At 39.5% G+C, this 20,582-nt stretch overlaps 1 protein-coding gene across 1 annotated transcript in view; it reads right to left on the reverse strand.

Annotated features, from left to right (window-relative positions):
• NLK (nemo like kinase) overlaps positions 1-20,582 on the reverse strand; it is a 52,901-nt gene that overhangs the window by 32,050 nt on the left and 269 nt on the right. Inside the window, exon 1 of the mRNA XM_010162716.1 lies at positions 20,373-20,582. This exon is cut by the window's right edge and continues 269 nt beyond it. Coding sequence (XP_010161018.1) covers positions 20,373-20,582 — 210 coding nt within the window. The remainder of the gene's footprint in view (positions 1-20,372) is intronic.

The raw sequence follows: 20,582 nt of genomic DNA on the forward strand, positions 1-20,582 counted from the left end.
TGACCAAGCTGCAGGTAATATTTTTCACTAGAAAACCAGCGCTTTTGTTTCACCAGAACAAACCCGTGTGATGAAGAAGTCAACAAGCTTTCAGGCACAGGAGCTCTTGCTCTGCCTGTGTCTCTGAACCACCACAGATACAACAGCCCTACCCCAAGAGAAAGGTTTTTATCCTTTCAACAGGCGTTGATGCTGCGCCGTCCCTCGAGGTGACAGAGGGGAAGCCGTGCGAGCACATGGCTGGGAAAAGTGTGAGATGGTGCAGGGTTTTGGTACCAGTTTGTGATTACAGCAGATTAGGTACAGCAGGAAACCAGGCCCTTGGTCACGCTGGGAGCTTCTGGACAGGGTCAGAAACGGGGACTGCATGTCCTGAACCGCAGCTGAGTGCCCTGTGTCGAAGGGCCATTCTTCTAGCCAGCAGAAAACTTTCTGGTTTGGTTTTTTTTTTCTGATTATATGTAATATAAATACTTATATATCAATATATTTAAGAACTACATTAAAAGTCTGATATAAAACCTATCAAGGAAAAAAGATACTTCACAAAAACTGTAGCTTCTATTTACATTACAGACTAATCACTCCAGAAATAATAAAATTTGAAAGAGTAACAGAACTCCAGTCAGGATTAACGATACAATCCAGACCTCTAGTTAAAATGTTTTCAAAGACAATTCTTATCTCAAAGAATCCTTGCAGGCATTAGCCTTTTCAATTACGCATGAGAAGTCTTTAGCAGCTCCCTTCCATGTTGATGGCAAATTTTCAAGGTGCAGACTAAGCCAGCAGTAACTCTGTCCCTCTCTGAATCCAAGTCAACACACACACACATTGTTCTATAGTTGCAACTGGTAGAAAAACAAGTTCGTGACCACTCCGTGGCAATTATTACACAGAAACAAGATAATGAAAGAATGTTCTCAGGGTGGTATGGGAAACTGCTGATGGAGTTTGTTCTCAGAAGGAAGTGAACCTTCCCTTACGTTCATAGCAAATACCTATAAATTCACATCAATGCTTATCAGAGGGGGGGACTAAATAGGATTCCTTTCCAAGCTTTTCTTACCAGCCAGTGAACTTTCTTCCTCAGCTGCTTGACTCTTAAACCATGCAGACTTTTTCCAGAAAGCCGTACACTAAGATATACAACCAACCTGGTCCCACGAGCATTTTGGCTGCTCACCCAAACATATTTGATATGCCACTTTTAAACAAAGAATGCAGCTCATATTCAAGGGCATGTGATACCCAACACACTGCTTTTTCAGTACACAGTATTGCAATAAATCCACGATGCCACAAACAGTTTAAAATAAAACTACTGAGGTTAATAGGTAAAAGAATTCTGCTCTTGCCTGGCAAATGCTTCGAGGCATTTTATACTCTTATAATAACAATCAATCACATTTTGGCATATCTCAAAATATTTTTGAGCAGGGATGAAATAAAAAAATCCTTAAGAAAAGTTCACAAACCAAAAGATTCCCAAGACTGAAGTGAAAGGGTAGGGAGAGGGTGTGCAGTTTCAAATGGCTTATCTGGGAAATGTTTGATTGGGTACATGAGGTTTACACCGAGGAACAGGCCATCAGATCCATGTATCTGTCCCCTGTGGAATTATCAACAGGCAATGAGCCTAAGAAAACACAACAAAAACTGATCAACAACATTTAACGGACTCTTAGGTAGCAGAGGGGAGAGGTGAGGAAAGCATGCACATAATGTGAAATAATGAAGAAAATAGAACAATATATGTATGCACATTTAATGATAGATTTCTTACTGAAGAACAAAAAGGAAATTTATACACGCACGCTGAGTTTTCAAGCAAAGTAAAGTAGCTACTTTAACAATTCTACTATTATAAACACTCCAACACAAGCGAGACAGGACACAGGTAATGTTCTAGGTTCTCCAGTGACCCTGCCTAAGAAGCACAAGTATTTTCCCCAGTCACAGACTGCAGAGTTTGTCTTCCAAAGCGGTTCCTGACTGCCAGTGGTGGGGTTCACCAACGCATATAAAATACATTTTAAAGCTCTGGGATAATTCTTAATGGAAGTTAAATTACCCAAATGCTAAATCATTTTGTCTGACTTTAGTAGCCTAAGAGTCAGTTTTCCAATCTAAGGCTCTGAGTGTGGCATCCTCAACCTGGTCAATGGTTAGTGCTGGGTCCCCAGATCTGGCTCACGGTGTGGCCCTGCAAACAGCCGTGCTGGCACAACAAGCAGAGGGGGGGGAAATAAGTAGCTGAGACAAAGGGGAAGACAGACAGACAGACTGCTTTTTCCGTAACAATGACAGCTTAAGCTTATGTCAAATATGATTTAAGTCAGTCACAGTGGCTCTGTCTAGTCAATAAGGAGAGGGACAGTTGGGATTAATCTCTTTTAGAGGGCTCTTAGATAACACAGGGACTGTTTCTCTCGAAATGCCTCACCCCACCAGTTAACTGCAGAGAACCAGCTCAAAATGAAGCCTCGCTCGTAGACAACCAAAGCCTGCTGATTTGAGGACCCTAATTTTTTTAATTTTACATGAGCCTTTTCTTCCCCTGTGTGCCAAGCGTGAACTGAGAGTCAGTGCTAGATGTTCCAAGCCATATTAAATCCTGTCCTGTTAGTGGAGTGACAGGCTTTGCGTGCGCTGAGGAACAGGAGTGGTGGCTAATTGAGCGGTGTCATTAGAAGGGAGGTAGGTTTTGTTTCTGTTGGATTTTTCACAAGAGAGTTTTACCATACACATGCAATTAGCATGGCATTATAATGTGTTTTACCCTCTGGCTGCACACACATTGTTTAAGACATGCAAAAGCTGATACAATCTCGTTTAAAGGAGATATTCATAATCATTTTAGTTGTAATTTTTAAAGGCAAAGCCACACACAGATAAGTTAGGAGAAGGAGGAAAATACTACAGCAGTGCAGTGTCCAGACTTCTTCAACCTTATTGCAACGACCAGAGCTCTCTGGAAGGTGATTTTAAACTTAGAGCATGAGGGTCCTCACCACTAAGGCAAAATAAACAAATGGATATCAACAGATCAGGCAGTGATAGCATCATCAGTGACGAAGCAGCAGCAGAGTTGGAGGAACACATCGAATCTGAGGACGTGAAGGGCACTGACAAGAGGTGGATCCTGTACTCATGCAGTTGCCAGAGAAACAAGTCGAGGGATAAATGACATTATTTCTTATTATCCTACCTGCAAGCTATATTAAATACCTGCTTACCCTAAGTAGCTAATCCACATGTCCACTTTGTTTCAAGCTTTGTCGCCTACCTAACGAGCAAAGTGTCCCACCAGCTTTGCATGAAGACTCCACCCAGAAGTGACAGTTCATTGACCAGTAGTTCTCTGCTGTTTCACCCCACTGTGGAGGTCAGCTCCAGGAGCCTGCATCAGCTTCTGTGCTCATTCACACCACAGACCCCTTGATATTAAATAGACAAGAAGTCATCTGCAGACTGATATGGACTGAGAAAAGGTGGGTGAATCTGTTCACAGGCAAAAGTAAAAACTTCTTATACCTTCAGACATCTGGAACCTACAAAACTACATTCTAACAGGCAAATATTTTCCTAAAATTTAGGGAAGTAAAGCAGGTTTTACATCCAGGAATTTGCATTTGAACAACGGTTTGTGTGTCTTTCAAAGACAACGAACAGAAAATAAGTTCCTTAAGAAGATTAACCAAAAAGACAATTTAATTAACTTACTACCAATGTGCATTCTCAGCATTTCATTAAGTTTTCTCAACATACTCCACAGAATACTGTAAGGTAATCAAAAAATACTCAAAGGCAGTCCAAAAAACCAAGTCTTTCTAATACATTTTCTTGATACAGGATTCATTCAGGGAAAGAAAAACCTGAATGCAAGCTAACAGATCTCATGTATAACCTTCAGATGAGCCTGAAGAAAACCCTGAGATTAACTTTCACTAGAAGGTATGTTACATGAAAGGGTTAAGCGACTTCTTCCTCATACCACACTTCAAAGGTATGCTTTATTCCCCTCCTGCTCAGCTGCCAAATGCAGACCTCTCCAGAGCTCCTTTTTCAACCAGAGATGTCCTAAAAAGCCTTTTAATGTTGCGTTCTAATCACACCCTCAAGCATGTGCGCCATTATCACTTATTCTTTAAAAATCAGAGCTAAAAGCAAAACTGATTACTGCAAGAAATCTGTCTCCTTGAACAGAAATTGATTCAGAGTATCTAACTTAAAAGAAAGGATAGAAAATTAAAGGGATACTGTTATGGTTAATATCTTTAAAAATGTTTAATTTGTCTTCCTTCATGGAAGCTTAAAATTGAAACTGCTTTCCAAATCAAATTTATTTCCTCATTTACACAAAATTTTCTGGCTATGCTTGAGACCTTTTTATTTACTTCTCAACTGCCTATATGAACCACAGCTACAATAAGTTATTACACGTTTATTTGGATATATTTTTTTTAAATTCCACAAAAGCAATTTTTTTTCTGTCAATGGCATAGCTCCGTAAGGTCTGTGATGTTCATAAATAAATAACATGCTCAATAAACATATAAATCTCCATGTATTTTTGTACTTCTTTCTTCTTTATTTTTAAAGGCTATAGCACAATTACATTAACTACTACATTCCTGGCCCAATTCACTGACCTCTATTCCCATTCCCACTAGCCAACCAAGGAAAACCCAAATGACAAACCTTCTTCTCCATGTCCAACAAGCCTCCAGGCTTTGGCACAGTTCCTAGAATATTTTTGCACCTCCATAGCAAAGTAGGTTAATAAAGTCACCGGCCATATCCTCCAGATAGACACTTAATTCCTGATAATCACCCCCAACATCTTGAGTTTCACTGTCAGCTCTCCCTTCACCTCTCGCCCTCCTGCCACACTCCCCCCAGGGTGGTGGGATGAGGACAAAATGAAACAACAAAAAATAGTGACTGAACTCCTTTTTGGCTCATTCCTTCAATGAAGCTACACAACAATGACTGTGAAGCGGAACCGCACCTCATCTCAATTAATACCTCAATACTCCAGGTTACAACTACTGTATTTCAGACACATTTTTTTTCATCACTGTCATGTTTGGCTGTTTGCTGGCATATGAAAAAATCAGAAGCGTTTTCAAACCAGAGCCTACAACAAATATTTGAAACACACTACTTCACTCCAAAGTCATTCCACTCCGGTGCTCCCTGCTACCACCAAGGGAAATAGCTGTATCTGTTGGTTAAGTATTAAGCCTTAGGACTTTGATACTTTTTTTGTATGAGACTCACAGTACCTTTTAATTTTATGAAATACTGATATTTATATTCATCTCCCCAAATTCTGTAATAATGATAAACCAATGAACATTTATCAAGGATCAAGGTTTTTACCTGGAAGAGGCAAATCTTATTTACTGACCTTTCACATTTCAACTTATATCCTGACCATTCCTTATTATAATACGAATATTTATTACAATAATGCAGAGTACAGTATTGCAAATAAGAATACTTAGTTGACACTCTCTCTTCCACTCCCTTTACCACAAGTTTTCTGATGCTTCCCCTGAACATTTTACTCATGTAAATTACTGTAAACTCCTGCTATTTTTTTTCCCCCCCATGTAAAGATTTCACTGTGATCAACACTGCACAGTCATTCCTTCTCTGAATTACTGTAGGAACAGAAGGGACATGTCAAAACACAAGTGTGAAATAAACTCATAACCTGTACAATCCAAAAGTCTACACGATGATTTAGGGTTATGGGATATTTTTGGAAGGTGAAAGAAGTGCTTTTTATTTTACTGTATGCTAATGAAGAGTTAAAAGACCAACAACCCTGTAAAAATTTTTTTTAAAAAGACTTTTATTTATTAACAGGGAGTTTAAAGAGACATCAGTCTCCTATTACCATGGACCAGTGAAGTGAATGATCCTCTGTCACATACCATCAAGTCTCATAGAGCTGTAAAAATTCCACCTATTTCCTTGACAGTCTCAATTACATCAGAGCCATAACCACTCCTTTTCACTAGATTCAAAAGGCAACTTCAGAAATATTAAGATATCAGAGTGACAGACTAAAATAGACAGGTAAATAGTACCTTTGAATTAACAGCCTGCTGAGAGCGACACAAGATGTTTTAAAATTCTTTCAGGTCTGCGACAGGCAGAACGTGTAACCAACACAATTTCTCATCTTGTTGATAATTCTATGAGAGACCATTTGGCTTACTACTCAAATGACTAAAATACTGTAAAATTCACAAAATCTAAACTTTCAGGTAAAAGCAAGTCCTTCTCTACGTTTTGGGGTTTGCTTTTTCTTTTGAAGTAACTGCTTGGTATTGAGCATCTGGCAGTCAGCATTGTTCTTATCAAAGTTCAAGTCCTTTACCCTTAACCTTCTACCTTTGTAACACCTCCCAAGACTTAATGTGATCCCCTTTCCAACTGTGATAAAATACACCACCATCACTCAAACAAATAATGAGGGTTTTTTTTTGCAATGACAGTGTCACCATGCCAGTATTACACCTAATGCTTTCCTGAAGCAAAGCAGACCTTTTCAGGTGATTTGTTAAGCCAGTGAATGAACCTCCAGCTTCAGAACTGAGGAATTTTTCCATTACAAGTCTAACTGAATGCTCAATAATTGCATAATAATACAGGAACAAAATAAATGATTAATGTAAAAACAGTGATGACTGATCTGTATTGCTGACTTTATTTTTGTTTCCTTTTCCAGGACGATATTTTCATATTGAAGTAGAATGGAGTAATAAATTCATTATAATGATCAACAACTGAAACATTAATCAGTGATATCATCAAACATACCAAACCCTCAGAGATTAAAATATAAATGTACTTCAAGTGTAAGATGAAAGATATGTTACTGTAGCAATGTTGGCTGATGTGCAGTATATATCCCATTGCTAAACAGAACATGTCAGACATTTCTTTTACTGGCATTCACAAATAAAGGAGAGATCATTCAGAATGGTCTTGCTCCTCTAAAACACTTTAAACACAAAGTTTAAACAATAGTTCAGTAAGAAATAATTATTACTTTTACTGGGTCATATGATAGATGACAAAATCTTCTTGGAAACAACTGTGGGAGTGATGATATATACATTTAACATACAAATTACCAAACACCTGTCAGTTCTTAATGTTTTAGACGAATAAACAGTAGCATAAAAATGATAAGGTGACATGCCCAAGACAGAGATCAGAGAAAAAGCCACAAGTAGGTCAAGGCTGGTCCTGATTCTGTCAACGTTCACCTACTTTTCTTCAACTGCTTCACAAAACAATAAACAATCCAAACCTAAAGAACATAAACACTTTTCTCCTTCAGCAGGGGCAAAAGGAAAGCTGCAATTCAGATTATGGGCTTGGGTAAGTATGTCAATGCCCTGCTGTCAAAAGCACAGTGGAAGACCTTAATCCTGACTTTGCAATCACAATCAATGAGCAAATATGCTCAGAAAAGCACTTTGATACCTCCAGCTACCTATAATAACTTTAAAAACAAATAAAGGGTACTTTTTACTTCATAATTAAAAACTGCTTTTAGTTAAGCTGTTAGTGGAACTGCACCCTTAACAGAACACAGCTCCTAAATTAAACCTGAGTCTTTCTAATCACATATTTACTTGTCAGCAAGGATGAGGCATATAAAAAATTCTGAAAATTTCATGGACAGTAATAGTTAATTCATTTGGTCAATTCAAAACAGTGAAAGGAATAAGGGATGAGGAAAAGCAGAGTTTTCCCTATTTAAATTAACAGCAGTTATTACATGGGAGCCTAACAATTTGAATTTAGACATAAAATAAGGTAGATGCTAATTCTGTTTCTTTCACTTTAAGAGCTGGGTATTTTTCTTGATACAACCCTGGGTTGGTTTTGTGTTTGGTTTTATTTTCATTTACCTATGCTACAAGAACTACAAGAAAACATAAACCATTAAACTCCATTGTCCTTTAACTGCACATCACGTTAACAAGATCAGTGTCCAGAACGATGACTTAGAGGACACGTGCCCTTAACAAAACTGTTGGCAGATCTTCATTTTCCAAGACGTCACTTGCAGCCTGTGTCTATTCTTGTTTGTTCTGGATATGTCCTTGCAATTGAAATAGGAATCATGACTTGAAAAATGCTAATTGAATGGAAGACTCCTCACTTTTGTTAAAAAACCTCCAAACCAGCATCTCATTTTTTCTTGCATTGTTTTGACTATCTCTATTATTTTTGTTTAAATGTACACGAAGCACTGAGAGCCACCCAGATGCAGTAACTGTTGAAGTTAACACGTGTTTGGACACCAAGTACTCTACACAATCTGCTTTTGTAACCTTGTGCAGTATTAGATTATGCAAATCAATTTTAGGAATATCATGTCTTTCCATGACCTATTTGATCCGTGTACCTTCAGTCAGTCAGAAAGACAATAAAAAGAGTAATTTTGCTTCATCAACATACCCACGAGCTACAAATCAACATCAAGGAGGTCTGGTCTACAGGATTTCAAAAGCACTTGGGGAGAATACAGGAGAGTCAGAAAGCACTAAGAGATTCAGAAAATTCTCTTGCTCATTTTACCCAAGAAGGCTAGCCTAGGAATTGATTGAAATTAAGAAAGGGGGATTGCAAACAGCCTGGGAATAACTGTTATATTCTCCTCCCTCTTCCTTAAAGCTTACCTGCAAGATACTCTCCTCTCAAATCTGAGATCTGAAGTAAATGAGCCAGCAAGAATTTACAGAAACATCCAAAGAAAAGTTTATAGCTATATGAGAATGGCTTTTAAAATAATCATTTTGTTGTTCTGTTTACTGTGTAATCTCTGGGGCGAAAAAAACCTCTTATTTAGGCCTTTCAAATAGCATCATATTGGTCAGTAAAGGCCTTCAAAAAAGAAGGCAGGAGGAAGCCAAAGAGGTGTTCTGTTAACAGACAGAAAGACATGCACTTCTCTTCAGAAGTCAGTGCACTGGGAGCTTCCACTCCAGCCAGAAGTGCCATCCGTAAATGAAAAGGGTTCAAAATTGACTGGGATGTAACTTCTCCTGTATTTCCTGGTATAAGCCTTAACCTATTAATTAGGAACCAAAACAGTTAAAAGAAAAATAAAATGGTTTTCAGTGAAACAAAGTCCACTGACCCAGACCACGTGCTAGACTCTCTCCTTCCTAATCCACAGCTAGAACAGCTTTCCAGCCTCACTCGCAGAGCTCACCAAGTGCCAGCGCAGACCTCAGCGATCACTCCACGTGGAGAAGATTGCTCATTTCTGAAAATTGCTACTACCTTTATGGAATAAGTTTTGCTATTCATAGACAAATATTCTTCAACAGTTACAAGAATTTATATTAAATAAAATTATAAAGCGCATGATCTGAAATTAAAAACTCCAAGCACGCTTTCAAGAGAGAAGGGAAAGTCAGCAGCTTTTCAGAAAAAAAACTAATAATGTAGATCAAAGCCAGAATAACTCCTTGACCATCAGCTCAATACCATTCTCAGCTTTATTGTTCCCATTATTCTGACACTGCATTTAGCTGAGAAAATGAAGAAAACTATAAGAGCACCGCCTGGTGGTGCCAGGATAATGGAGGAAAATATTGCCATGGAACCAGGAACAGATTTAGGATTAATATTTGGAATAGCAACATTCCAAAATGACAAGGAAACTAAAACATCAGTTTCTCTGGTGAGCAATTTTTTTGCACCTATTAAAATGTATTTGCATATGAAAGAGAACAGAGGAAAGAAAATCCTTCTCTAGAGTCCAAGGATTCCTGCGTCTTCCAGTGTATTTTACTTTTCCACAGAACTTCCCGCAAGCGTTCTTGAACAGACAGCTCTGGATGTGGTTTTTTCAAATTATGCATAAATACCATCATACCAAGTTCTAAGAAAATTAAAGAAATAACAGAAGATAACTTATCAACTAGATATTCTACAAAATGATCCCGCTACAACAATTCTGGTGTTATATCCAACATCATAAACAGCATAAGAATTCCACTCACACACATACGCTTCCAAGCCTTTATAGAAAAATACCACATCAGGAAATTAAAGAATGATACTACCAGAGCACACTGATTCCGCCACAGCACTCATGATTAAAGCTCAAATTCTTACTAAGCACTTTTAAGCACTGTACATGGCCATGTTCCAAAGTCAGCCCCAGCCAATGAACTTATTTAATATGAAGGCTGATATGACTCTGCCTTCATTTATCCATCACCCTACAGAACAAAAGTAAGAAGATGCAGCTTGAAATATTAAAATGAAGTCCAGATTGTTGTGGTGTTTTGGTGTATTGAAGAGACATGGATTTTGGTAAAAGGCTGTATTCACCCAATGCAGCTCATCCAGTCTCCTGCTGCCTTCTCTGTGAGGTGGTTCGCACTGGTGTACTCCTGTGTTGTACCTGTACCGTGTCGTACACACTCGTGTACTCCCACGTCGTACCTGTACCGTGTCGTACACACCCACACGTTACACACCTGAGTTCAGTTTAACACAACTGCCATTTTTTCCGTAATTACTGAAACTCCCAGTAGGCAATTTGTAGCAAAATTAGAGAATTCTGAAACCTAGAAAAACGTGCTGCCAATTTGATGGGTCCAGGCTATCAGTGTACTCTACAATATATAATCAAATATTAAAAGTATCAGTACCTTAAAAATGTTAATTAGGCCAAGTTGGGGCATTTCTGACCACAGGTGACGTTTCCCTAAAAGATACACAGTTCTATGACCTACGTGCTTGAACAACAAGTATCTGCACACGTTTCACATCCGCAGGCCAGTCTGTAGCCCGTTCATACTAAGGAAGGCCAAAGATGGCTTCCGTAGAGCAGATGACTTTGTTCTTTTCCAGGTTACTCCTAAATGCTCTATGGATGGAGCTCTAGTGATTTCCATAGAAAAGCAGTATTTATTTTCTTCAGTTTAGCCCTTGTATCTAAACACCACTGTCTTCATTTAAACATGCTGCTGCTAAGCTGCACTTGATGCAAAGTACCACAGACAATACTGGAAAATAAGAAAAAGGGGTGATGAAAAGGACAGACACAGTAGGAAAAAAAAATTAAAGAAAATATGTTAACTTTTTTTTTTTTAAAAAGCATGGCTTACTGCTACAACAACATTAATTTTCATAGCTTCTCTGTATTTAGATAGCAGATAATTGCTATGGTTTGTACCACCTTTAGCTACCACCCCATTCACTACCCATCCCATCCTCTACCCACTCGCGTTCCCTTTTTCCTGTTACCACTTATTACGGTCAAAGACTATTATCAATAAATAAATGCATTAAGCACATAAGCCTCTATCCTTTACGTATGTATTTGTGCTGCCTGTCATAAGCCACTTTCATTCAAGCATCTACTGCCTCACTCAGAGGTCTGCTTTTACGAAATTGGATGTAATAGTTAGTTTGACTCACAATAAAACCAAACGTGCGGCATCTACTACGTGCTGAATTTTCAAGTTATAACACTGGGGCTTTGTCCACACTCACTGCACTTCACAGTTTGTAGAACAGCTGACTACATCCACATCAGACGATTTCAAGACCAATCTCTACTATTCCAACCCAGATATGATAACTGGCACCTTTGAGAAATGTCACCAGTGAGAGACGCAGGACAGAGCTGTGGCCCCAGCCAATGTGATATTCCACAGGCAGCAGGGGCTCCTGCATTTCCAGTTAACCCATCCTCACCCCACGTCTCTCCTCCTAGAAGCTCCCACTCTTGAGCTCCACAGGCTTCTGCTCCCGTCCATCTCCAGCACACAGACCACCACACGCTGCCATTTCCCTAACTGGTCACACAGGAGGAGATCTGTACAGCTCAACAGTTTACCCCAGCACTAAGGAATCTATTCACCAGTGCAATCAACACTAAAGCTGCATTACCAAAAAAACAGTATTTATTACTTTAAGAATTTCACAACTTTACACGTAACTTAGGACAGACTCAAACTGGCATAAATCCAAGCTAGAGCTTGGAAACGGAGAGTATATTTTGTTTGCTGAAAGTGATTATATCATTGTAAATCACAGAGTGATACCTGGTACTGAGCAATAGAGCACAGAGTCATCGGTCACAGGCAGTAAATAACCTATTCCAGAAATTTTAAATGGACAGCAGCTATTAAGTAAGTACCATGCACACTACATACTTGAATTTCAGAAACAAAATCCAAACATTTTCAGATAGATTACTCTCGTAATAATACTTATAACTTAATCTTTAATCAAGTGCTTACTCTCAGATTCTAAAGGTTACAGAGGAAATTGCAGCAACTGAGCCAAGCTTCTTTTTATTGAATTCTTTTGACCAGAAATAAATGGGTTTTCAGTAAACCCTAGAAGCTGTTCTGAGTACAGATCCTACTTTTTACATTACTTCTCATATTCCAGAAGGATTTTAAAATCTAAATTGTCCCTGTATCGCCTTATTCTCTGTTCCAAGGACGTTCATTTTTCAATGAATTAAACAAAGTAGCCAGTTCTATTCTCAGGAAGTCTCCAGGGTTAGAAAACAAGCACAGAAATCAGACTAACAGAAATCTAAACACAGCAAAGGTACAGCCAACAAAGGCAGAAAAAAATTAATGTATTCTTTGTCTCAGTTGAAATTCTATTTGGACTGGTTAGAACAGTCCTGTAACACAGAATCATGGGATGGTTTGGGCTGGAAGGGACCTTTCAAGGTCACCCCGTCCAACCCCCTGCACTGAGCAGGGACATCTTCAACCAGATCAGGTTGCTCCGAGCCCCGTCCTCATTCTTGCTACTAGCAAGTAATTAGCATTGCCCCAGCACACCTCATTCCAGGCACTGTATGGGAACACCAGCATTACCAAGCCACTGTGAACACCGGGATGGTTGTAGGGGTGGTCACCACACTGTCAGCATGAAGAACCTCTGTGAGACCAAGATGTGAACTGATTAAATGTTGCAACCCAGTTGCAACCTCCACTCAACTAAATTATCCCCGGATCATGAGGAAGATTGCAGCATTCCCCCTGTGCCATTTCCATCTTTCAAAAATAGAGAGGGGAAAAGCATTTCCCATTCTGTGTAAAAAGAGGACACGACTGCTCCACTGGAACTTTTCTTATTAAGAAACCAAAGGCACACTGTGCTCAACTAACCAAAACTTCTGTATAAAAAAACCCGGGAGCTAGATCTCCTTGGAACACAAAATCTAGTAGTAAAGCTACTGTTCTGTACTTGCTTACAAAAAACTCAGACAAACAGGACTTCGAAAGCTAACCCTCAAATACAGAACAGATGGGTTTACTTACATACAGGAGCCTACAGAAATAGTTTAACCTAAAATACAATAATATTCCCCCAAACATCTCCCTCCATCATAAAACTCATTCATCTATGCTCAGTTTTGCAGACTAAGCCAGCTTCTCAATTCTCTTATTTTCCAACACTTAATTTACAGTTCTTTGTGTATTTTTTTAATATGCCATTTTTAAAAACCATTGCCAATTATATTAACAAATTACTGTTCATTCTAACAGACACAAATTCAGTTTCAGTGAGCTCTATACAACTTCGAGCTAGCTTTGCTCATATGAAAAGTGGCATGTTACGTATTCCAGACTAGAAGGCAGAACTTTCCAGAGGATTAAAGATACATGAGACCCAGATACAACCATTACAAGTCATCAAAAAACACTTTGAACATATCCCAAAGGCTTCCTTCTACTTCACCTGCCCAAAGCTATTTTCACTCTCAATCCCATTGTTCCCCCAAGAAATCAAGCAGCCTCGTGACATCAAGCAGCCTCCTGCAGCACACACACTTGTTACTCGCCTTTATTTACGACTCTATTTGATCACTTACAATTGGGATGAATGCTCACACCTTCACCCATTTATAAACACTAAAGGCATCTGTGGGTTTAGATTAGTGAAACCAACAATTTAAACACTCTCTTAAAAAAAGGTGAAAGAGTATGTGGGGTGGGGGGAGAGGGGAAAAGAGTATCTGAAATATGTCTTCTGAAAAATCAATATTAGGCTGTGGATCCACTCACAAGCTGTACTGCTGTTAACACTTGCAGAATTGAAAGAGAAAATACGGAATGCTACCCTGATCTAACTGTATTATCAGCATGCAGGTGTATCTGGATACAAACAACAGCAAGATTTGCAGGTGCTGCAAAACAAGGTGCATTTCAAGTGCCCGGTGAAACGCTGACCTTGGTGTAACTTCCAGTAAACTAATTTATCCAAAATGGTCCTCGCCCAACTTTGAGAAAAAATGTTATCCACATTCCTGCCTTCTTGCATCATCTTACAAGACTATAATGAACAATCTCGTATATTACTTAGATAGAATTTCAGTTAATTCCCAATGTCTAATTTCAGTGCAAGGAGTTATTATATCCATTTCATTTAATTGAGCACATTTGGGGAATAGTAATTTAAATGTTAACAGAATTTTTCCTTTCATGATTTTTTTTTTTTTAAAACCAACCCCCAACTTAAACATAGAAGCTTTGCAAAATTTCGCATATAAAAACCTAAATAAGGTCATTGTTCTACTATATTTCTTCACAAACAGAGTCACAATCCAATTGAGATAAAGCAATCCTTTAAAAAACACTGACATAGCGATTAAAGATAATCACCTGCAGCTCCTAAGTGTGAAACACAACACACACTCTGCTCGGTAATGTGCCCATTGCCAGCATTGCCTCTTTGCCTTAGGCATCCTCATGGTTTCCTCCAAGAAATAACTGGATAAAAACGACTCAGTCTCCTCCTCAGGAAATCACTGCCTATCTGCATCAGACGCCCCAGACAGCACAACTCACTGAAGTATAAAACAAAAAGTGGGAACCAAACAAGCCCGTATTCAATGGGTGCTCCTATCTGGAATCGTTCCGTCCGGCACCCAGAGCCCGATCAAGACCGGCAACGAGTAGAGAAGGGACTCAACCCAGCAGGATAATGAAAGGTGACACTATTTTTAAATGTCACCCATCAGGAGCCAGGCAATTATAATGCCATTTATATGGCAGCTTCGAAAGGAAAGTGTTTGCATACTGGAACTAGAAAGAACTGAACAGTGGTAATCCTTCCTAACTGGGAATTTCTGTTCACATATTTCTGTCTCAGCCTCTGTAGACAAAGCAGATGCATCATTTGAATGGAAAAGTTTCATATTTACCCAGATGAGTGAAGATCATCAGCAATGCCAAACACAACGGTCAGTGCAGACAGCCAAGTCCTTCAGATATCCTGAAGGCTTTTTTTTTCTTAACTATTTCTGACCATTTTATTAATTAAACATTTTTGTTGTTCGTCACTAAAAGCAAATTTCACTACACCAAAAATCAACATATCACACTGTAGATGTTTTCCACTCTTAAGAAAACCCCTGAGTTATATTCCTGATTAGTACTGTTGTCGCATCTTAGCCAGCTGTAATATCAGTACTTCAAAAGGCTCTTTGGATTTGTCTTGGATTTGCTTAGTTTGAATGTTTCGTAGGGATCTTCTCTCCGGATAACGTTATTGGTGTGGATTACTCCTTCCGCAGCCTCTTCATCCAATTCTGTGGATATTCCATCCCATCTACCAGAGAGATTGCTTCCTGGAGTTCTCCATTTATGCTCAGTCTCATTCACAGTGAGAGCTCCAGGATAAACTCGAGAGTCCTTTTGTATTTTTTTTTTAATCAACAACAAAAAAGTCATTTTAGACTAATAAAAAATGTCAGATGAAATAGTTTAAAACAAAGCAAACAATTATCCACCTAAATGTGAATTAACATGGGCCACTTTCCTAATGTTCAAGTACTGTCTTCCACTAACAGGTGAGTTTTGAGGGACTGGAAAAAGATTGATACAAACAGCTTTGGTGTAGAAAAAAATCTCATAAAATTTTTTTGAGATTTTCATAAATCAAAAGCCTTAAAGAGTTTCATAAAACAAATTTTCAAAATTCACCTTTTTCTAACCTTTTCAAGCTTACCAGACTGGACTTTTGCATTATGATTTGCACTAACTATGCAAAACACGATGGTGGTTCGCAGCAGTATCAGACACCAGAAGGTGAACTTACCCTGCAGTTATTCATACTTTTTTGAAGCTGTAACATCTTTTTTCTTCCTAACGCACATTCTAGCAATTCTGTCCAAAACAAATTTTGTATATTGCATACTTGCTCAGCATGACATGTTCCTTTAAAGTCACAGTCAGGAGATTATCGGTTTATGCTGGAAACGTCTTTCTCATCGCTGTGCTTCATCTCAGTACAGTGATAAAAGCCTCTTAAAATAGTCCTAGGGTCCAGGCAGCAATCAATTGTATGCAATATTTTTCAATTTTTATTTAGCAATGACTTTAGTGATTTCAGGCCTGCGAAGGCCAGGAATGAACAGTAGATTTAGACTGAATTATTTCTGTCTTTAAAAGTTAGGGCAGCTTGTACAGAATGTCCCATCTCAACATCAACAGCCAAACTATTTAGAATGTTACACTGCTGTTTGACTGTCTGAATAAAAAGTGTTAGAAGCAGATACATTAAAAACCACACTGGAATTTAAAATTATGTAAATCAGGACTTTTTTTTTTTTTTAAATATGCTTTTTTCTACTGTCATTTGTAACATTTCCCACAGAGATGCCTTTTACCATAGTTTTGATAACAATAAAACAGATCGCTTGATTTCACAATCTTTGATGAATGACGATAACTTTCAAAAGTTAGAGACACATACAAGACAAATACAATCCCCACACACCTTACAGAGCCGCAGTTTCCTACCCCACGGGAGTGGATACATCCCAACCAACGAGACACTTGCAAAATTCCAGCAGCAGTTTTAACAGCTTGAACCAGCAACAAAAGTAATGACTCCCTGTCTGCTTCCACAGAGGCTGCAGTTCCTCTTCACTGGTCTAGGAATCCTGCATGAAAACAGCACGAGTGCCTCTTCCAGAGGTATTAAGTCTTTACCCCTCTCTCCCAAACCTGTGAGCCTTGGCAGGCTCATCAGATATTATCATCATCATTATTATTATTATTATTACTACTAAGAATCCCACCAGATGGCAGTAGCACATCTCCCCAGCAAAACAGGGAGCACTTCTGCAAAGGACAGCTCCTTATTCCTAGAATATAGACAAGACTCCCCAAAATCAGACAGACAATTTGACACACGGGGCACGGAGTTTGGCACTGAAACTAAAACCCAGATTTATTTTTTTTTAACACTTTAAGAATGTGTTAACAGTGAATACTTAAAGAGCAAATTGCTGTTTTCAGCAAATTAGGTTCCCAACCTGGTTCATGGCAATTTGCCAAACTAGAGCCCAGTTAAGCAAATCTGCAGAACCTGGGGAAGGTACCTACACACCTTCTCCTGCTAAAGCACAGTGAAAATGGATAAATATAGCAATTTAATGGCAACTGTTCAAGAGATCCTTTTCTACTTTGCCAGCCTGGGTTAAGTTCACTTTAAAATCTACACATAGTCAAAGGAGATGAGTGCCAAGGACAGCAGATTTAAATCTAACGCTGACGAGATCAGCAAGGACCTCGTTGGTGTGTACAAACACTCGCGGCAGCGACCCAAGCCTGCATGAGTTCATAATGAAAATGCTGAAGCACGATGCTTTGGCTCTTCAGGAGTGAAAAACTCCAGCAGGACATCAGCTACCTCAAAACATCATGAAGTACCAGACAAACAAACGAACGAATGACAAATGCTAATTCAGCTGCCAAGTCAAAGCCTCTCTCAGGAAGCTGACGGAAACGCAACACCACACACGGCCGATGACTGACTTGACCAGCTAAACCCACCTGCGGGACACGGCGTGTCCTTCCAGACAATGCAGTGACACGTTTGAGCAGCAAGATGAAAGACTGCTTCTTCAAATAATCAAACTGTCTGTAGAATAACATCCATTTCCCTCCCAAGTACAGATATGAACTTTCCAGTTATCTATTAGTGCCAACACATGCTCAGAAAGAGATACAGATAAGCGACAGAATCCCTATTCAAAATTAGCTTCGGCCTTATGTTCCTGAAAATTCTGCGTTACACTTGCACCAAAGTACACATTTTTCACGTCTAAGTCAACTTAAACTATAAATATCCAAATCAATGTTTATGTTGTTGCATTATCTCACACGGCTAAAATTAAATTACACAGGCACTCTTCCACATTTTGAATGAAATCTGAAATTCAGTTTAATTATTGCTTACAGTCTCTTAAATTCAGCCTGCATTCACTTGCAGAAGTTAATATAAAACACCAAAAGCCAAACAGTGGCCACTGAATTCAAACAGCTGCAAGCAAAGAGGAACTACTTTCAGCTACTCACATTCTCAGCCCGCGCAGCTTTACCAGAGGAGACCTGACCTCCCAGCTTCTGCTTTTATTTTATTTAACGCCAGCCCTCTTTTTGTTTTGTTTTGTTTTTCAGCTGCTGTTATCTTGAAGCCAAAGCTGCAGTTATCACTTTGCAAGCACAGCCCCTCTCGTGGCAGCTCCTGCTTGCGTGGACGTGGTTGCAGGGTCAGGGGTCTCGGGGTGGACGGACACTTTTGGCACTGTTCTACCTGACGTCAGTCGAGAGCAAACCTTTTCCCTTCTATGCTTCTTTTTTTCCCTCTCAGCATTCTTAATGATGTTACATTTAAATATGCAAGCTTGACCTTTTATTCTACTGAATATTATGAAAGCAGATCTCTCTCTGCACCTTATTTTTTTGGCAAATAAAACTGAGAAAATAAAGACCTAGGAAATATATACAGCTAAACAAAATGCTTGTAGAAATGATAACAAGGTCTGATCTTCCATAACAATCTAAATTTAAGCAAGCCTGTAACAATTAAGTTAAAAAACTCCACACTTTAGCAAAAAATGTATGAACAGATGGAAATAATCTTTATAGATTTTTTTTTTTACAGCAGATTTTTTGTCAGTTTTCATTCTTTTATATCAACTTTTTTACACTGTAGCACAGCGAGATCACAGCGGCGCTAACTGCACAGCAGCACCCCTCCGACTTGGAAAACTCAGCGTTTAAATTAACTCCCTGGGCCTTCGGAATGAAGGGACACAAGATCAGCTGTAACACTAACCCTGGCCTGGACTGCGCAGCTTGTTCAGCCTCCTTAGAAAACATGATTTTATTACAAACCCCAGGTTGGTTATGAGTGACCAACTTTAAGGGCTGGGATGAAGGAACAACATCCCTCGCTCTTCTGAGGTCTGTCCTGAAAAGCGCTTTGCCACCACACCCTGGCACAGACTGCAGCCCCGGTCACACAGGACTCCTGTCTCAGTAAAATTAAAGTACGGACAGTAGCTAAAGCAAAACTCCTCGAGCACCACAGAGAGCCCTGTGGAGGGAGCGCTGTGGAAAGCTCTGCGGGGACACGACGCGGTTGCACCCCTCAAACTCTGTGTCTGTGGCACAGGAAGTGTGTGGCACCTCCCCGCTCCCAGCGCCGCCACCACGGCAGCTTCGCCTTTCCGATGGACGTTTCAGAACATGGTAAACTGGCAACTGCTTATAAATATATATATATATATATAAAAAATCTTGCCAGCCTTGCTTCAGTGATCCTGAAGGGCAATAGTTACAGACATCAGATTAAGGTGGTCACAAAATATTTTAGAAGAGATTACGCTCCGCTAACAGAGTCCTCTCAAATAGCGGCGAGGGGAATAAAAGGACCGTAGGCAGCGGGACAGTACGGCAGAAAATCCCACTGGTGTTTATGAGAGGAGAGCAAAGTTCAGAAATTCTGTTTCAGGTAGTGTATAGCACACTAAGGCAGGTCAAACAGCCTCCCAGACACAGATCTTGACAGGTGACTGAGGAAGGAAGGTATTTTCAAACACTTTTAATTTCCAACTCTTAAGTCAGGTCAAAAAATATATTGCAATGCTCGTTTGTTAACCTGAAATTGTAGGAAGCGCAGCTCAGCTACACAGAATACAGATTCTAATAGAAGGTACAGGAGGAATGGAAACAAGCTGCATTTGTCTCAGAAGCGACCAACGGTGTGGCCTGCCAGTCAGAGGTTACTCCTCACCAGCCAACAAAAACAAGCGAAGCCAACTTTCTAAGAAGAGAGAAGAACCAGTAAGAAAAAACCACTCTAAACCTCGTCCTGCCAACAAAAACAAGCGAAGCCAACTTTCTAAGAAGAGAGAAGAACCAGTAAGAAAAATCTGTGGTAAGCAGCCTTCTTGTATTCAGCTTGAGATGACAAAAACAAGAATGAACTGTGATCTGGCAGCAAATGAAAAGGAAAGATCAGTTCAGGTTTTTTTCTTTACTCACCAGACAACACCAAAGGCTCCGTATCCAATAGGTCTGTCCGGCTCAATGTCCAGTTGCTGCTGTGGATGTTGTGAGTGCTGATGATGGTGCGCTTTAACTGCAGCAGCTGCTGCAGCTTGTACCTGAGCTGGGGCTGCCGCAGCTGGTCCAGGGGCCTGACCCGGTGCCGGTGATGGGAAATATGGCTGGGGGTGGCCCCGGGTTTTAATC

Source organism: Antrostomus carolinensis, unplaced genomic scaffold (assembly GCF_000700745.2).
Source record: "Antrostomus carolinensis isolate BGI_N321 unplaced genomic scaffold, ASM70074v2 scaffold18492, whole genome shotgun sequence".
In the NCBI taxonomy this organism is placed as follows: domain Eukaryota; kingdom Metazoa; phylum Chordata; class Aves; order Caprimulgiformes; family Caprimulgidae; genus Antrostomus; species Antrostomus carolinensis.